This window comes from Puma concolor, chromosome D2 (genome assembly GCF_028749965.1).
Source record: "Puma concolor isolate L17-30 chromosome D2, mPumCon1.1.hap2, whole genome shotgun sequence".
Lineage (NCBI taxonomy): Eukaryota > Metazoa > Chordata > Mammalia > Carnivora > Felidae > Puma > Puma concolor.
In genome coordinates this window covers 32,535,290-32,555,292 of record NC_141677.1, presented here as the reverse complement: position 1 = coordinate 32,555,292, position 20,003 = coordinate 32,535,290, and the positions used below count along the sequence as shown (strand labels likewise).

The 20,003-nt window shown below is 43.0% G+C and overlaps 1 protein-coding gene across 5 annotated transcripts in view; it reads right to left on the bottom strand.

The window, feature by feature from the left end:
* Positions 1–20,003, bottom strand: part of SGPL1 (sphingosine-1-phosphate lyase 1) — a 59,055-nt gene that overhangs the window by 26,629 nt on the left and 12,423 nt on the right. For all 5 annotated transcript variants that reach the window (XM_086679907.1, XM_086679908.1, XM_086679909.1 and 2 more), the window contains 2 exons: positions 6,854–7,019; positions 538–605 (listed from right to left, as the gene is read on the bottom strand). In XM_086679907.1, coding sequence (XP_086536033.1) covers positions 538–605; positions 6,854–7,019 — 234 coding nt within the window. The remainder of the gene's footprint in view (positions 1–537; positions 606–6,853; positions 7,020–20,003) is intronic.

The window sequence follows — 20,003 nt, the reverse complement described above, 5'->3', positions numbered from 1 at the left end:
TGAAGAGTTCGGAAAGACACGGGATGGCCTGCGAAGTCTAGACCTCTCCTATCTATCTAGTCCTTTACGGAGAAAGTTTGCCAACCCTGGTCTAAACCAAGTAAGCACCCAACCCCAGATACATACCTAAAGTCAGCACGGCCAGATATTGCTCTAAAGCCACTTCTGCCAGGTTTTCTAATTTCAAGGTCTTCCTTAACAGACATGGCCTTTCTCCTTTGGTCAAATATGCTCGAGAAAGGGTTAAGTCGGATTTCTGAACCTTGGCACTTCTGACATTTGGAGCAGATAATTTTCTGTGGGGGACTGTAGGATATTTAGCAGCACCCCCGGCCACTATCCACTACATGCCAATAGCACTCCCCTCCAGCTGTGATAACCAGAAAGGTCTTCAAAACATTGTCAGATGTTCCCTGGAGGTGGGGAACGAAATCACCCTCACCCTTGGGAATTCACACTAGGTTCGGTAAATAGAAGAAACAGGAAGTGATTACGGGGGTGGCGGTAGGGGAGAAGATCTGTACAGATTCCACTTACCTTGCGACCAATAATAGGCATCTTCCTGATGAGCTTAAAACATCTCTTTTTAAACCTTGACCATAAACCTAAAAGATACAATTGGCTCCGTTACCCACCTAAGTTTGCATGGATACGACCCACTAGCCATAATATATGAACTGTTCCGCGTGCCTCCTGCGATCTCACCTGCCTTCCGATTGTAAACGTAGTTTCTTTCCTTTGTAAAAAAAAAAAAAGCTCTGACATTTAAATTTTCAAATAAGCAATGCATTTACATGGTTCAAAAAGTTATTTAAATTAACACACACACACAGAGTTAAAAGTTTCCCTCTTATCGGTTCCCTAGACTTTCATCCTACCCTCAGGGAAACACTATTACTATTCATTTCTACAATACCTACCTAGAGTTTTTTTTTCCTTTTTTTCTTTCTTTATGCTTCTACAAGCAATAATAAAAATAAAATCTTATTTGCCTCACCTTTTAAACAGAAGGTAGCACACTCTAGTAACTGTATTAGACCTTGTTTTTCTACTTAGGAATATTCTCTTAAAGCTCAGAGCTTCCTCACTCATTTTTGTAGCTCTAAAATATTCCACCATATGCATGCATCATAACTGATTCAACCTGCTCCTTCATAGTGGACAGTTAGGTTATTTCTGGTGTTTCCTATTACCAACAACAGTGAAACAAGAACTTTGCAACAGGTACTGCACACGTCAGCGCGTGCCTAGAGCATAAATTCCCAGAAGCAGAATGGTGGGTCGAATAACATCATTTCAGAGCTGGTGACCTTCCCGAGGTTTTCAGATGCCCAAAAGCTCTCTTCCCTTCCCCAAAACAAATGACCAAGCCACGCTTTTTCTTCAGGATCTATGCTCCAGTCTCTCATTCAACATACACCCTGACAGCATTTCAACATCTTTTGGACCTAAAAAGGGCTTCAGTATCACGGACACCAATCGGACTCCCTGTCAGGCAGAGTACAGGACAAATAGGGAATTCTGATAATAACTGTAAGTGCATGGCATCTAAACAGACCATCATAACTTTTAATGAATTCAGATTCAATACAGAAAGCATTACCTACCATCCAAAGGCAACTAAGGATCAAGCATTAATAACTTGCTCAAGGCCACAGATCACATCAGTGATGGAGCACGGACTTCAACTGAAGCAAGGGGCACGTGGGTGGCTTAGTCGATTAAGTGTCCAACTTTGGCTCAGGTCATGATCTCACGTTTCGTGAGTTCGAGCCCCACATCGGGCTCTGTGCTGACAGCTCAGAGCCTGGAGCCTGCTTCAGATTCTGGGTCTCCCTCTCTCTCTGCCCATCCCCTGCTCACACTCTGCCTCTGTCTCTCTCTCTCTCTCAAAAATAAACATTAAAAAATAAATAAATACACTGAAGCCTCAATTTTCCTAGCCCTAGACACCCAGGACTCTATGCACAGCAGGAATTCTCAGTTATCCCAAATGAGTCTATAAGGAACCTAGACCTAGCTTCTGTGCAGGCAGGAAATGAATATGAACTTCTCCTACATTTCTAGATGTGGGCATTCCAACTTCCCCAGCCAGTGGAACTCTCTCCGACAAGCATAGACTACATCTGTGCCTTCTGTTAGCACTGATGACAGGACACCTTGCATCTTTACTAGTTGTTTTGCTTGGGTTGCAGGCCTGTCTTTCCACCTTGCCCTCTGTGGCCCAGCACTGGAGCCAATACTCTGTCAATGCCTGGAGCAAAGCAGGTAACTGAGTCTGAGACTGAATAAGAAGACAAAGGGATTGAAATCACTTGTTTGTAGTTGCTATTTTGTTTACACTTTGGAAGACAGTAAAACCTTGGATTGCAAGTAACTTGTTCCGCGAGTGTTCCACAAGACGAGCAAACATTTCTAATCAATTTTAACTTGATAAACAAGCGATGTCTTGCAATACGAGCAGTACATGACGCCCAATGTCACATGATCACAACTGAACCAATGGTTCTTTCCTCTCTCTTTCTCTCTCTGCAGGATTGTGGGTAATCATCTCCCATGCTCGGATGCACGGTCTCAGGCCGCAGTGTTTGGCAGAAATCGGTGATTTTTCAGACCATTCAAAGGTGCCCACAACTGGCACTAGTGTATTTTTTGTCATTTCAAAGCACCTATGGACGGCCCTTTGCTTTTCCCTCCAAGAGTGAGCTGAGGAATGCTCTGCTTTATTCTAGGTCATTGGATAGGTTCCTTGTTAAAATTGCACAAAAAGAAAGATTCCATTGAGTCAACAGATAGCAGTGATTCTGTTAGTGATAGTGAAAGCTGTCCTACACAATAACCCTCCTCTCTCTTGTCTCCCGCACACCAGTCACGAAGGTTTTCTAACGTGCAGGCTGCTTATTTTTCTATTTTGTATTATATTACAGTACTATACTCATTTTTATATGAATATTTTTGGATTGTGGAACGAATCATCTGAGCTTCCATTATTTCTTATGGGGAAATTCACTTCGATATACAAGTGCTTTGGATTACAAGCATGCTTCTGGAACAAATTATGCTCGCACACCAAGGTTTTACTGTACTTCCTTCCACTCTTAAGTTCTACACACTGAAGTACACAGCTGTGATCCTAGAGCACGTACAACGCCGTGCCCTCTTCTCGATTACAGAATTTTCTACGTGAAGAATGCTTCCTAAACATAGTTTTAAATACTACCATAACAGTCCATCAAATGCATGTAATTTAGCGTTGGACGTTTAAGCTGCTTGTTATTTGATATTTCTAACTGTATTAAAGCTGTAAAAATTCAGAACAATTCCCTTATTTAACAGATGAAATAAATAACTAATGGGACAGAAAGAGGTCTAAAACTCAGCAAAAAGGAGTCCCTTGAGAAGTACAGTAATGTGGCTGGGTCGGGGAGGACAGACTCAACTCTGCGTGCGATTTAACAGTACAGGTAGGAAGAACAGAAATGTAAGATCGGAGATGCAGAAATTAGAAATGAAAAGATCATGTGGCCATGACCCGAAAAGATAATCTCAAAAGTAAAAGTCCCCAGAGGTACATAAAGAAAAGTAATTATAGTGTTTTAAGGTAATAAAATAGTAAGTGCCAATGCAAGGACAACAACGTATAGCTCCTTGCAGCTTACAGATTCCTTTCAAATTATGCCTCTCGATACTCATATTACCCTATGACTAAGTAAGGCGGGTAGTACTTCTGCCCATTTTACTGCGAGGAAACAGGCTGAGAGAGCTTATGGGTGTTAGTTAAGGTGCCAAGGCTAGAAACTGGGAGTGTTATGACCTCCTCCCACCACATAACTCTGATTCCTATTCATGAACTATGGACAACCCCACAGTTAAATCAACATCAAGTTATAGCGATATGAGCTGATAATCACAGAGCAGAATTAGGGAAGAGATAACACCGTAGAGGGCTGCTGACCCCTGGCCACACTCCCACCCCCATCTTCCTACAGCCTCTTGTTCTTATCTGTAGCAGCATCCATCCTGTGTTGCAGAATTATCCTCTCCTCTCAGAAGTGTATTCAGAGTTTGAAGATCAGCAGAATTTATCACTAGTCCAGACTTTAGACTCCTCTGGGGCAATATGCTAAAAATAACTCGACTGTTCAGTGGTAAGCACAATTCCCCTATGTGAGCAAGGTACTGAAAACACGGCAATTTTATCAAGACTATCTCCAACCTCTAGAGAGAAGACATTTTGATCTGTGTCTAAAATTCAAGTTAGAAGTTACAAAATAAAAAGTGTTGTGTATGAAACTATGTGAAATTGTTGACATTCAAAACTTTTGACCTACAAAAGATATTTTGTACGGTTCAACTGGATTTAAATGTAGAAAAAGACATATGTAAATAGTGGTTAGCTCTAGGTAGCAAGATTTTCATTTTGTCCTTATGGCTTATCGGTATTGCCTACTTTTCTGCAGTGGACATGTACTACTTTCGTAATAAGAAAAACATGTTATTAAAAACGACTTATGGGGTGCCTGAGTGGCTCAGTCGGGTAAGTGTCTGACTTCAGCTCAGGTCACGATCTCATGGTCCGTGAGTTCGAGCCCCACGTCGGGCTCTGTGCTGACAGCTCAGAGCCTGGAGCCTGCTTCCATTGTGTCTCCCTCTCTCTCTGCCCCTCCCCCACTCATGCTCGCTCCCTCTCTCTCTCTCTGTCAAAAATAAACATTAAAAAAAATTCAAATAAATAAATAAACATTAAAAAATATATAAATAAAGTTAAAAAAAATGACTTAAGGGGTACCTGGGTATCTTGGTCAGTGGAGCATGTGACTCTTGATCTCAGGGTCGTGAGTTCAAGCCCCACATTGGGCATGGAGCCTACTTAAATTTTTTTAAAAATAAATAATGTGGAGTTGGGCTTACAAAGATTTACATGGCACATACCACAAACACGCCGCAACTAGTAGTTTTCTCACAGAGTGCACAGAAGCCAGCATATTCTGTTTGCGACATTAAAGGCAGGTAAGTACCAGGACCTAAGACGGCCATGCTTCTACCACCAGGTAAGCAAAATGCAAGCAGGCACCGTGGCCAGCAGAAGTAAAGCCGGGAGTCAATGCCTGAAGCTCATCCTCATCAGAGCAAAGAAATATAAATCTCAAAGAAATATAAATCTCAAGACTTCTAACCTTATGTTGCTTTATACAAATGCACCACCTTAAAAGGAGAAGTACTTAGAGTGGCGGCTGGCACGAGCTGGGGGGAAATATGCTAATGGGGGCTTATCATTTAATGGGGCCAGGGTTTCAGTTCAGGGTACTGAGAAAGTTTTGGAGACGGATGGTAGGAGCGGTTGCGCCACAAACTGACTGTACTTGAAAATGCACAGAATAGTAAATTTTACGTTACATACATTTTAATCACAATAAAAAAGAAAGAAAGGGAAGTATATTTATTGCTACTCCTTAGAGTCCTCTGCAACAGACTGCTTCACCTGGAAGGACAAGATGGTGGGCACCACTGAACAGAATGCTTCCCTGGACAGGCTAAGCCTGAGCAGAAAGACACAGGGCCTTGTGTCTCTGTGTGTCCCCTTCCAAACCATGGAGCAGATGTGGCAGAAGGGTTAGCCAGTCCCATACATCAGAGTTTAAGGGAAAATCTTACAAGGACCAGGAGCCGAACCTGAGGGCAGGGTTTTTAAAGCTGGAGTGAACTACGATTGAGACAGGGCATCAACTCTCGTTTTCCACTTTAAGTGCAATGTTTACTACGCCATAACCCTTCACTGTTACTAGAACAGCTCAGTGGCTCTCTGCAGGGTAAGCGGGTAAAACAGAATGTGGCTTCTACGTTAACTCTCCTGGGGAAAGAAGAGGAAAGCAGAAACAGTACAGTGAAGGAGCCCCTTGAAACAGATGTTATCAGGGAAGCAAAGGGTCCTGGAAATTTTAAACAAGTGAGAAATGACAAGCAGTCCTCTTCAACGTTACTGGGTTTTTTAATCCCATTAATTCAGGCACCCGCTGCTACGGGTGGGGACGGGGTGCAGAGGAGTGTTACAGAAACACCCACCACTCCTACTTCACTCACCAAGCACAACCTGCAGGAGGAAACAATCCACAAGGAGGGAACGCGCAACCAGGTTTGGCAGGGGAGGAAGGGTGGGTGCGACCCTAGGAAGGATGGCGGATCTGCAAACACATCACTTCTCACCTTTCCTGCACTCCCAGAGAAGGGACCTCCTCTTCACTATGTCCCTTAGGCTCCCTGAGTCACTACCCAGGAAGCTCAAAGTGTGCTGTCTGTCCCCTGACATCAGAAGTTCAACTCCAAGAGGACAGGGACCCTGTATAACCTGCGTCGCTATCCCCGGACTCTAGCACGGTGCCTGGCACACAGCAGACATTCAAATGGTCACTGCAACAGTGCTGTCCCAATTTCACACAATCTGTAGTGAAAGGATGGCCTAAAATGAAAGTAATAAATTCCTGCTTGGGGAACTCTGTGCAATACAATTATGTTCCAGGCAAGAAACTAAACATGAGAAAGGCTTAAGCCATACTTTGAGATACCTGTGGATCCTTACAACAACTAATTTCTCAGGACTTTTTATGTAAGCTGCAGATCCAGAAAAATCAACAAAAGTAGTAATAGTTACATTCGAGTAGCTATTATAACTTTATGTAGACAACCTTATTATAATTTTACAGTCAGAAGACAATGCCCCACTTCCTATCTAAACAGATTTTAAAAATCAGAACCAAACCAAAGGCAAGAAATTAGTCCAATCCATCAGCCATGAGTTCTAAAGCTGGTGAAACTCCACTCTACCTTTCCAGACGGGAGGGGGCGGTATACTTACTCTCTGGCTGGAAGACGAAGCCATATACCCAGACTATCAGCAGGGTGCTCACGACACTGCAGGCAATCAGCTGCCAGGGCTCATACTTAGTACAATGTCCATTTACATAATTCTTGGCCTTTGTGGAATATACTTCCAAGATCTCAAGGTAGGGCTCAAAAGCCTTCTAGAAATACAAGGGGAAAAAAAGGAACATTACATTCAGAGAGAGAAGGGACTTCTGTTCTGCGGCCCTCCTTTTTCAAGGGCAAAGCCATTCGTGACCTGGCCCCACCCCGGCAATACTCTTATCATGCTCTACAGTCCTCAAAGCTCTGCTTCCGAGTCAGGTGGACTTTGACAAGGGTTTTGATCTTCTGCCTTGTCTATAAAATAAATGGTTCAGCTGCATCATTTCAGCTCTAAAGCTTCACTACGACTGCAGTGCTCATTGCCCCACTCTCTTGACTCAAACAAATCCGCTGGATATGAAGGGCTCTCTCTTCCTCTCTACTTTATTGGAATCTCTCCCATCTGCTAACGCAGGGGGTGGGCAGACCGTTCTGTAAAAGGCCAGAGAGGAAACAGTTCGGGCGTCACAGGTCAGCCAGTATCTGTTACAACTACTCCATTCGGCCGTTGGTAGCACACACACCACCACGGAGGGCGGGAAATGAGTGACCACGGCTGTTCCAGCAAGAGTTCGTTACAGATGCTAAAACTGGAATTGCATATCCTTTCACAGATCACAAAATATTCTTTTTGTAAAAACAATTTTAAAAATATACAATGTCATTCTTAGCTCACGGACTGTACCAAAACAGGCGGCAGGCCCAATTTGGCCCACAGGCCACAGTCTGCCAATCTCTGCTCTCAAGCCCAACTTGATTGCAAAAGTCTCTTTTCATAACTTCTTAAAAAAATTTTTTAAAGGTTTAGTTACTTCGAGAAAGAGATAGAGAAGGGGGGGGGGGTGGGGAGGGAGAATCTCAAGCAGGCTCTATGCTATCAGCATGGAGCCCAACGTGGGACTCCATCCGACAAACCATGAGATCATGACCTGAGCTGAAATTAAGAGTCAGACATTTAACTGACAGAGCCACCCAGGTGCCCCTTGACTACGAAACTCTTAAATTCTTATCATTATGTGTATCCCTCACAATATCTGGCACAAGCAAGAATAAAGTCCTCTCATCTGGACTCCTGAAAATTTCATGACCCGCTCATGAAAATTCATCTCTCCCATTAAATTCTCCTCAGGTAGTCACTTGCGACTCCACACAGAGCTTATCACAATGTGCCCTGCTGTCAGTCTACTCATCTGTTTTTTATCTCCCTGACTACGTGGTTGGGTCCTTGAAGGCTGATCAGATCTTAATCATATTTATAAGCCCCCACAGTGCCCTGTACAAAACAAGTTCATCTAATAGTTTGTTATTCATTCACTTATTCAACATTTGCAAAGGATCATCAGTATTTAAGGCATTAAGCTGGAGAAGCATTATGGTAACCATCACAAGGTCTTGCCCTCACTAAGCTTACAATCTAATGGGAAAGAGGTGTGTGTGCGTGTGTGTGTGTGTGCATATATATGTACACACATGCAAACATACACAGGCTGACAAATGTTCATTCAAATCATTCAAACTCATTAGGATCAATACTACAGAAAGGATGTAAGTAAAGTGCTAAGAGAGACCACTAAGGAAGGCCTATCGAACTCACCTAAGAGGAGGTGGGGAAAATGTGGTTCAAAGGGTTTAAAAGATCTATCAAAGAAAATTCTCTTGGCAAAAAAGTTAAAAGGAAAAAACAAAAGAAGTCATACCAGGAAGAGAGAGCGACAGCTGCAAAAGCATTAAAAAAAAGTCTAGGGATGGCAAAAAACATTCAGCATGGTCTAAGAGCAGAGATGAGGACAGGGACCCATCTGTCTCAGCACGTCTAGGTCCGCAACACAGAGCAGAGTGCCGAGCACACAGGCCACACCACACAGCACTTGGATAGTGGCTGACCGGGACCAAGTGCATGAGTGAACATGTCAGTTGGAGAACAGAGACTGGGAGAAGTACACTAGGTCCAGATTAGAAAGATTAGAAATGGCCTTAAAAACAAAAGACAAACAAACAAAAAAAACCATGTACAGTGGGAATATAAATTGACAGGCAATTTTTGTAAAGTGATTTGTCACTGCCTATTAACGTTTTAAACATACTTACTTTGACCCAGATACTCCCCTTTTTGATATCTACATATCAAAGAGACAGGTTCAAGGACATTCACTTCAGTATTCTTTATAACAATGAAATTTAATATCCCAAATGTCCATTCATGGAGGAATGTTTAAATAATCTATAATACACACACTTTATGTATTCATACTACGCAGTATTTAAAAAAAAGATCTGAATAAACCACATTAACAATTTTCCAGAACATAATGCTGAGTGTAAAAAAAGGCAAATTGCAGAACAGCAGCAAACAAAAGGCATGGGTTGTTAATCAGGAGAGCAATTTTTTTTTTTTTTTTAAACAACCTGATGGGAGACGAGGAGAAGGAAGCCAGAGGTCAGAGACACAAATTTCCGTTAAGAGGAGCTGAAGCAGTCTAGGGGAGAAATAAACTGGGTTTGCAGTCATGACATTGGGGCTAAAAAGCAGCACAGATTTAAAAATGCTTTTTGGAGGTAGTACAAACAGGGTTTTCTAATTTCACAGATACAGGAAGTAAGTAGGGCATATAGAAGTAAGGAGTGGGAAGAATATAGGTAATTCCAATTTTTCAAGTTCATGTTTGAGAGACTGGGCAAGTGGTGTCACCATTAAACCATGGTAGACTAGAAGAGAAAGGGAAGCTGAAGTAGGTAAAGGAGATTTTGAGATAAAGATAATGATACTAGTTTGAGTTATGCGCCTGTTAGAGATCTACATGCAATGTTCTAGTAGGAGTGTGAAAGCTTAGGAGGAGGACAGGTGCTCGACAAATGTTTACTGAAAACACTTCTATCCTTGGCAATTAGATTCCGGTATAAGGTCATTAACATCAGGCAAGTGCTGGCTTCCCTAGAGGGCTATCCATGGAAACACAGCTTATCTGCAACTCCTTCATAGCTCCTGGCCATTCCCCAGAGCCCGCCGGTTGCTATCAACAACCTCAATCCTGCACAGCAGTGACCGTGCTGGTCAGGACCTGAGGAGGACCGGAGGACTCTACCATCATCAAAGATGTATCGTGATTTCCATCATCATAAAGAATCTTCTGCTGTTAAGGCTATGATCTAACCAGATGGCTAAATAGTTATATGGGACACCTGACTGGCTTATGCGGAAGTGCCTGCAACTGTTTTAGGGTCAGGAGTTCAAGCCCCACATTGGGCATGGGTCCTACTCAAAAAATAATAAATAAATAGAGTGACAGACAGATAGTGTGTATGAATGGGATGATGGAAGAAATAATCATGCAGATCAGCTTTTCCTCTGGTGGTACTAGTTCCTAATTAACCCAGAAAATCGAGGTTACCCATGTCAAAAGATGCCCGTAGATATTCTCAACTTTTCTTAGCACTGAACAAAGAGTAATATAATTAGCATTAGGGAGAGAGCAAAGAATCAGCAAATGCAAACTATGTCAATTTTTAAAAAGCCTATTAAGATATGAAGGCATTCCTCGCTAATAGTTATAAAATTACTTTCAGCAAGAATATATGTTCTTGCCAACTGCTATAAGAAGATAATGGGAGTCCTTAGATTCCAAGTCCTTAACCACATCTCCTTAAGGAGAGATATATTTCTATATTCTCCTACTCCAAAGACAGAATGATACTGTATTTGGATAGGTCCTAGTGAGCTTTTTGAGTAGGCAACTAGTTGGTCACGGAAATTACATCTCCTGGCCTCGGTCCCAGGTCCTTCTAGGTTACTACAAACAACCGAGGCTCAGTCCCCAACGAATAAGCACCTCACAGCACTAATGGCTCACTGCTTTATAGGGCTCTGTGGGCTAAGGTGTGCTAACTCCTTGGAAAAAAGGATGAGGCAGTCCCTTGGGGCCTTGCAAACAGCACAAACCCCAGGCTGGATCCTGATGCAATACTCCAGCCCTAGGGAAGAATACAATCTAAATGCTGAAGGGAACTTTAGAGATAAAGCCTACAATTGCACTTTATAAAACAGAAGCCCCCAAGTGAAACAGCATGCCCAGGCCCATCCAGACAGGCTTGTCAGAACCCAAGCCTCCTGACTCAGTGTTCAGTATTCCTTCAATTCCTCATTCTAAGTGTTCACGGACAGAGGATCTCTTAACACATTACCCTCCAGTGCTATCCCTAGGGTTTCCTTCTCCTAATTTATGTTCTTGGCAGAATCTACCTTGGATGTACTGCACAGATCATAACAAACTAAAATTGTATGCATGGGTCATGACTACAGGTAAACAGGTCTACATAGAAACAGCACAGAAACTTAATATAGTTATAATTACTATTTCCCACCGTGTCTTTTTGCTTACAGAAGTACATTTTTTGTCTATATACACCTGCATATATATTAATGATTACAATACTCAAGCTTTTGTTTATGTCAACTTAACCTACATACTGTCTCTGGAAACACAAGAACTCTGAATGGTCATCCACAACGGCCACTAGCTTGCTGTGCAACGCCAGGCAAATTATTTCACCAAGCTGTGCCTCTACCCTTTATCTAGAAAAAGGGACACAGAATAACAGTCACAGAATAAATAAATTGTGTTTGTGTCTATGCGTATCTGTGGGGGGGTGTGGGCATTTATCTCCGACCCCTAAGAGAACGGTGGTTTTGGTAAAAACTCCCCAAGTACTCCTTCCTTTCCAGTCTGTCATCAAATTGGGAACGTATTCCTCTAGAGGATAAAAACAAACAGAACACTTTGCCCACTGAATATATGTAAAATGGTGACAAAGAATACCGTAAATTTTTGTAAAGCATAATATTAAAGAAGAAAAGACAAACCTTCGTGGTAGGAGGATTCAAAATATTAACTCTTTTAAGAAGCTACCGTCAAATAAGGACGAGTACACTACACAGACTTTCTCTTCTTCCTCATTCCATGTCTAATCAAATGGTTTAGGTTTTAGCTGATGCCTGGAAGACATCGAAATAGTACTCAATCATCCTAATCATTGTTAGACAAAAGGCAGCTGCAAGAATTCATGGGAGCTTGGTGGCGTGCTATTCCCAATCATGTGTGAACTCTTTCAACCCCCGAATCACTTCAAGGGAGCAAGACACTTTCCTAAAAGTAACACAGCAATGGAAGTCTACAAATTCTGAAAATCTGAGACATGTTATTTGTTAGACCATGGGATTTCAAACCTTTCCAATACAGACACACAGAAACCATTTTACAACCATCTACACACATAGCAATAGAAAGATACGGAACCAAAACAAAAGTTTCCAGAATACTGTACCTAACACCTTATTACTTGTGATGCACTTTTTTTTTTCCTATGTCTACTTTCTTTTTTTTAGATGTTGGACCCATTGAATTGATCCCTCTAAATGGATCCTGACATTCAGGTTTAAAAGCAGTGCCTCAGCGATGGTATTCCCGGCTTCTTTAATTAGAGAAGGCGGTTGTGTAATGCGGTGAAGGCTGTTAACACAGAGGTATTGTGCAGCGTACAAGGTCTCAGCACTTTGTACACTTATGATTTATTCTCTTCACGTTTCTGTGAGGCCAGGATTATGATGTGATGAAACAAGTCAGTCAAAGAGATGCAGAAGTTTCTTCCTTACTGGTACCAGCCCAAGGCGATTCCCAACAACTGCTAACTCTTCCCGTCCCTAAATGACTTCAAGAGCACAAGATTCCACAAGCAAGTTCCCACCGTGGCACTACCCACACCTCTTCCCCCAAAAAACTCCTTCGAGAACTAGCACCGCACTTGATCAACTGCCAATGAGGCAGGGGTATTTTTTCCACGTCGAATTTCTTCATTGCCAATTTATACCAGAAGAAACACTGAATAGCACCAAGAGAGAAAAACCATCTGGCAGACATTTCCAGGCCCACAGCGGACGGTGCTTCCCTCCTCGGAGCTAACACAAATAGCAACAATCCTCTCTCCAGCACCTCCCAGGGCACACCGTCTGTACTCGTTTTATTCACGAGCAATGGCATCTGGGCGGCTGCGGCGGCCCCAGGGCTGCCTCCCACACCCCCACCCGTAAGAGGAGGTCTCTCGGCAGCACATGCCCACGGCTACTGAAGCTCCCCACCACTCGACAATGATTTTCCGAGCACCTACTGTACACGTGGTGCTATTTTATAAGGATCAGAGATCACTTGTTTGCTTCACTTAGAACTTTCTCTCCCCTGCCAAACTCAAAGATTACGTGACCACCTGATCACAGAGGGACTAAATTGAGAGAAGGCTAGAGGGGCCATGACAAACATGCAGAAGAAAGAGCGAAGCACTCAGGAGCACTAATTTACTTGTAGAGAATACTTAGTAATATTTATGTAACTTAAAGTTTTCAATGGCTTTCATATTATTTTATTCATACTTTATAATCTCACATGGTCCTCAGGTTAAGAATGAACAGTTTCGGGGCTCCTGGGCGGCTCAGTCCGTGAAATGCCCGACTCTTGATTTCGGCTCAGGTCACGATCTCACAGGTCCATGAGACCAAACCCCGCACAGGGCTCTGCGCTGACAGCGTGTAGCCTGCTTGGGATTCTCTCTCTCCCTGCCCCTCCCCAACTCACGCGTGTGTGTGTGTGAGTGCATGCTTTCTCACTCTCTCAAAAGTAAACATTCAAAAAAATAATAAATATAAAATAAAATAGCAATAAAAACTTTAAAAACAATAGAATAAACAGTTTCACTTCCTAGGTGGTGCAAAGTGAAATCAGAAAGGTTAAGTTTGCTCTACAGCAAAGTATTCAGTAGCAGAGTCAGAACTAAAGCACAGGACTTCACGAGCAGAGTTGAATTCCAAGATGTCTGGAACCATCTCTCAGGGCTTCACAATATTACACACATCTAAACGTTTGCTGGAGGAGTCGGACCTAAAAGAGAACTCAAGAAAACCAAATGCTGTGAGGCCCAGCAGAGGAAGCAACAAGTTATTCCAACATAGGTTCCCCTTCCTGCCCCTCCCACCTCAAAGAAAAGCAGGTTAAAGATCAAAGAAAAACATTCCCACTGTCAGGCTGACGGACTCTACTAATAATTTCCGAACTGCCACAGCGACACAGATTCCTTGCCAAAGAAAATGTGGCAACCGTGTTCAGTTGATTATTACCCAGCACAGAGTCGGCTAAGGTTTTCTGGTCAAAATCAAAGCACCCGGGAGCTAGTTTCCCCAGCTTCCTTTGGGTCCAGTAACACCCTGCGCCACTCGAAATGCTCGCTTGTGCAAATGAGGGCTGCTGGCCACACGCAGACCTGAGTCCAAGCGTGAGTCCGTCTCTCACGGGAGGAGAAAGGAGAAACTCACAACAGTGACGCCTCACGGTATCACCGTGGAGTCACTGTGAAATCGGGATTCTGGGAAAGCCACTTTTCTGCTAAAGGTTCATCTTCCTATCACAGCACAATGACTTCTTTGCATTTCTACTATGCCAGATATCCAGTATGCCTCCATTCGGGCTATTTCTCAAGAGTCAGTCAGGGCCAAACTGCACTGGCCAACTGCACTGTGAGTTCATCTGTCCCAGCAGCAAAGCATTCAACCCTGGTGGGGGAGAATAGCCAAGTAACTGTTTTCACACGTGACCTCTCTTATGGTACCAAGTGCGGATTAGAATACAAACAACACAATTTTTGTATGTCCTACACTACTTTTAATGCGGTAAGAACCCAACAATTGCTCAACTGAAATGAAGTAATTACAGTACCGCATCTACTCAGCACTGCTCTGTAAGACCCCAGGGAGGATTCCGCCTCCCCTCTCCCGCATCTCTCCCTCTGACTTGAACCTGCGGAGCAGAATCGCTGGTATTTGTAACCAGACTGCACACACCAGCACCGTTCTGATGAGCTCACAAGATACATCATCTCACAGCCACCAGGGCCGACAGGTTAAAGACCAGTACATGACCACTCTCCATCCCTCACAGAGGAAGACGCTGAAACCCAAAGGTCACACAGCCTCCCCACCCCTTCTTTTGTAGAAGACTCGCTCAATAATTGACTTAACATATCACGAAGACTCAGTCACCAAACTCGGCGGCTATCCATCTTTTAGATGAGGGTAAAAAGACGTCCCCAAGCATCCCTGGAAGTGTGAGGGCCCAGCCACGTCAATCCATAAGATCACTTCACTGCTCCTGGCTAATAACTATTCTTAAGCCAAACACTAATGAAAATCAAACCTTGCCACCCTGCAATGCTGCAGAGAAAAAGGGACTTGTTTTTCCTCTTCCGTCCACTTTCTTTACGTCTAGTACAACTACACACTTCACCACTCAATAGTTCTTCCAGAAGAGCCAGAAATCCAAGCTTTAAAGCAGGAATGGGCTGCTAAGGAAAAGAAAAACCTGTTTTACTCAGTTCACCCACTGTCTTAATGTCTTGCGATCAGATGGTACTCTAAAGCCCGGGACTAAGGTTAAGGAGTGAAGTTCAAGGACAGGAGGCCCCGAAGAGTTAGTGTAGTCATTCTTACTTCCCTTCTGCCCTAAAAACACAGAAAACAAAGCTAATTAAATGGTTCTCTTTCATACCACATTCTGCAGAATTTCAAAGTGCAAACAGGTAAGAAAACACTATTGTTTTTAGAGCCTTCAAAGGCATTAATGTTTATCAGCAAAACCAGATCACAAGCCTGAAGGAAAAACTCCCTTGGGTCATTAAAGAAGTAAGAACCGAGCAATGAAACCAAATACAGAAATGTTTGAAGGGACTGAATCATCATTTCTTAGGAGGTAAAGAGCAAACCATATACTTCCTCCAAAACTCCACTATGTGAAACAAGAGATCCGGTATCTGAGAAGTTCACCTCAACAAGCTTAACAGTCCACGTTTTCCCTTCCAGCCATGCCTCAAGAGTCAGAGGTACACGCTTGGTACTATTCCACAAACATTTACCAAGTCTAACTGCCCTACGCTTAGCCCTAGATTATTCAGGCAAAGCACCTTACCATCACGGAGACACAATCTTGGCCTCAGAAAGGAGACTGACATGCCATGTTCTCAAGTCATTAGAAGCGTACTCATGGATGGGGCGCCTGGGTGGCTCAGTCGGTTGAGCATCCGACTTCAGCTCAGGTCATGATCTCACAGTCTGTGAATTCAAGCCCCGCATCGGGCTCTGTGCTGACAGCTCAGAGCCTGGAGCCTGCTTCAGACTCTGTGTCTCCCTCCCTCTCTGCCCCTCCCCTGCTCATGCTCTGTCTCTCTCTGTCTCAAAAATAAATAAAAACATTAAAAAAAAAATTTTTTTTTTAAAGTGTACTCATGGAAAATCAAAGCTTCTGAGCTCGTAAAAGCTGACAGCCCTAAACCTGCCAAACGGGTGGATCAGTTTTTGATTTATCTACTCATGGCCAGGACAAGGCATCAAGTGAAGACTGGTGTGGTTTCTGTCAACTAAGGATTCTGAGCCCCTGTCTTCTGTAATGCATCAAGAAAGGCACCATGGGGAGCTTAAACTAGGAGCGAATGCTAAATGCAGAAAACCAAGTTCAATAAGCAGAGGAACAGGCTGAGGGATGTTGAGGTAAGAGCAATTATGGGTTTCCTTGCTAAATAGATGGTCACCCAAAGGCAAGGCGGTAAGATGTGGGCAGAAGGTACTACTCAAACTTGACGGCCTTAACTCCCAGTCTCTCATGGTAAGTAGCCCAGTGTGCACATACACAGAAGTCATCTTCAAATTACAAAAGTTCACTATCCTCTGAGCACTACAAATGGTAACTCCTTAGACTGCAAGCAAGGACCAGCAGAAATAATCCCGTATTCTACACACATAAAGGGGAAGTCTTGACTTCCCTGAGTATACCACAGTTGGGGAAGAAGTCAGAGGGCTTCTCCCTTCCCAGACTTAGTTTACTAAAAGGATTATCTACCTTTGTCCCTGAGTGAAGATACCTAGACTTTCCAGATTATATTTACAGAAATCTCCACTGTCAATAGTCCTGCTGCTGTCAGAGATAAGAAACACTGAGTGTATGCCCAGAAGTGGAACCTAAGTCAGTTGCAAAGTCTACCTCTCTGGAGATTTCGAACATGTAATCTTATTCAAAAGCACAAACCAGAGACCAATCCCTGGGTCTCTGACCGGCCCTCAATTGATGTAAAACACCCTTTGGCAAGTCGGCCTTTAAAATCCAGTCACAAAGGAGCTATTTTTTTAAACTGAGGTAAGACACTAAATTTAAGTTAACATTTGAAAGAGTTTTAAACTTTTTTGATCATCAAAAATGCAGAAGACAATGTGTGATTTCGATGGAAAATTATACATTGTCTAGGACGTCCCTCTACGCTACCAGAGTCTGATTCTAAGGAAGCTATTTTACAACTCTGGAAGTTGGAAATGATTACAGCAATGCAAACCACTCTTCATCTATAAACACGTAAAACCTGCCACGTGGTAAAGGTTCAAGTGACTTCCCTCTCCACTATGGAAGAAAATAGTTTGGGTGGCATTTGTGTACTCATTTTAATGTTCTTAATCTATAAATGTGTCTGTTCTTCAGGCACATGAAAAGATGCTCAACGTCGCTCCTCATCAGGGAAATACAAATCAAAACCACACTCAGGTATCACCTCACGCCAGTCAGAGTGGCCAAAATGAACAAATCAGGAGACTATAGATGCTGGAGAGGATGTGGAGAAATGGGAACCCTCTTGCACTGTTGGTGGGAATGCAAACTGGTGCAGCCGCTCTGGAAAACAGTGTGGAGGTTCCTCAGAAAATTAAAAATAGACCTACCCTATGACCCAGCAATAGCACTGCTAGGAATTTACCCAAGGGATACAGGAGTACTGATGCATAGGGGCACTTGTACCCCAATGTTCATAGCAGCACTCTCAACAATAGCCAAATTATGGAAAGAGCCTAAATGTCCATCAACTGATGAATGGATAAAGAAATTGGGTTTATATACACAATGGAGTACTACGTGGCAATGAGAAAGAATGAAATATGGCCCTTTGTAGCAACGTGGATGGAACTGGAGAGTGTTAGGCTAAGTGAAATAAGCCATACAGAGAAAGACAGATACCATATGGTTTCACTCTTATGTGGATCCTGAGAAACTTAACAGAAACCCATGGGAGAGGGGAAGGAAAAAAAAAAAAAGAGGTTAGAGTGGAAGAGAGCCAAAGCATAAGAGACTCTTAAAAACTGAGAACAAACTGAGGGTTGATGGGGGGTAGGAGGGAGGGGAGGGTGGGTGATGGGTATTGAGGAGGGCACCTTTTGGGATGAGCACTGGGTGTTGTATGGAAACCAATTTGACAATAAACTTCACATATTGAAAAAAATAAAAAATAAAAAAAATAAATAAAAAATGTGTCTGTTCTTTGGACCTTTCTTTCAAACCGGTTAGAACATCTGCCTGGTTTCCTCTTTATAAGCAAAGTAAAATTTTAATGTGTGTTCATTTTATATTTGTTTCAGTGTCATGATTTTACCTTTTGTGAATTTTTTTTTTTTTTTTTTTTTAAGTAGGCTCACTGCTTAGCATAGGGTCCAACGTGGGGCTTGAACTCATGATCCTGAGATGAAGACCTGAGCTGAGGGGCGCCTGGGTGGCTCAGTCGGTTAAGCACCTGACTTCAGGTCAGGTCATGATCTCACAACTCGTGAGTTCGAGCCCTGCATCGGGCGCTGTGCTGACAGCTCGGAGCCTGGAGCCTGCTTCACATTCTGAGTCTCCCTCGCTGTCTGCCCCTCCCCAGCTCACACACACTTTCTCTCTCTCTCTCAAAATTAAATAAAACATTAAAAAAAAAAATTTTAACAACAACAAAAAAAGGACCTAGGCTGAGATCAAGAGTCAAAGGCTTAGCCAGCTGAATCACCCAGGCACCCTTTGAAAATTATCTTTTAACAAAAGCTAAAGGGGCGCCTGGGTGGCGCAGTCGGTTAAGCGTCCGACTTCAGCCAGGTCACGATCTCGCGGTCCGTGAGTTCGAGCCCCGCGTCAGGCTCTGGGCTGATGGCTCGGAGCCTGGAGCCTGTTTCCGATTCTGTGTCTCCCTCTCTCTCTGCCCCTCCCCCGTTCATGCTCTGTCTCTCTCTGTCCCAAAAATAAATAAATGTTGAAAAAAAAAAAAATTTATAAAAAAAAAAAAACAAACAAAAGCTAAAAACTCTCAGTCCCCAAACTTCCCCACAAAAGAAATGCTTGGGAAAATGAAACCTGAAGATAATTACAAAGGGCTCAGGACATCCTAAAAGCCATCACTGGGGTCCATCTTCCCCAGGTTAATGACCCCCTCTCTAAAACGAATCATAGAAGTATTCTATTATATGTAAAGTAAACCCAAGACTCCTGTGTTCCCTGTAGGAGAACTAGCATCCATTACTTCAAATTCTCCAGGAAAAGCCTCAGCACTATAATAAAAAGGAACGACATTCTGATCCATGTTACAACAGGATGACCCCTCAAAACACCATGCTAAGGAAAACAGCTGATCACGAAAGACCAGACATTGTAGAATTCTGTGTGTATGCAGCACTCGGAATAAGGATATGTGCAGACAACAAGCAGGGTGGCGGCTTCCAGGCCCGGGGACTGCAGCCACATAAGGGAGTAAGTGCTACAACTGGGGGGTTTCTTCTGAAAATGTTCTGAGATTGTGGGGATGGCTGCACAACTATGAGAACACGATAAAAAATTGATGAACTGTACACTTTTAAAAAAAAGGGGGGGGGCATTATGACCCAGCAATTTCATCTCTGTCTACCAAACGTAGCTAAGACCAACCACCTAAGATTCACAGGCTTTCTTTAAAAACAGAAACAAAAAAGAACCACAAAAAACCCCCCAAAAACCCAAAAGCCTTTCTGAAAACAAGTTCCCATATGGGCCAAAAAAACAGCAGAAACTCTGCAATTCCAGAAACACAGAATAAAGCTTTGGACTCCAAATGAAATCAACCCTAGGTATCTAAAACTAACTTAGAAATTGTATACAAACTAGACAAAGTGGATCACTATTGTCTTACGGTAT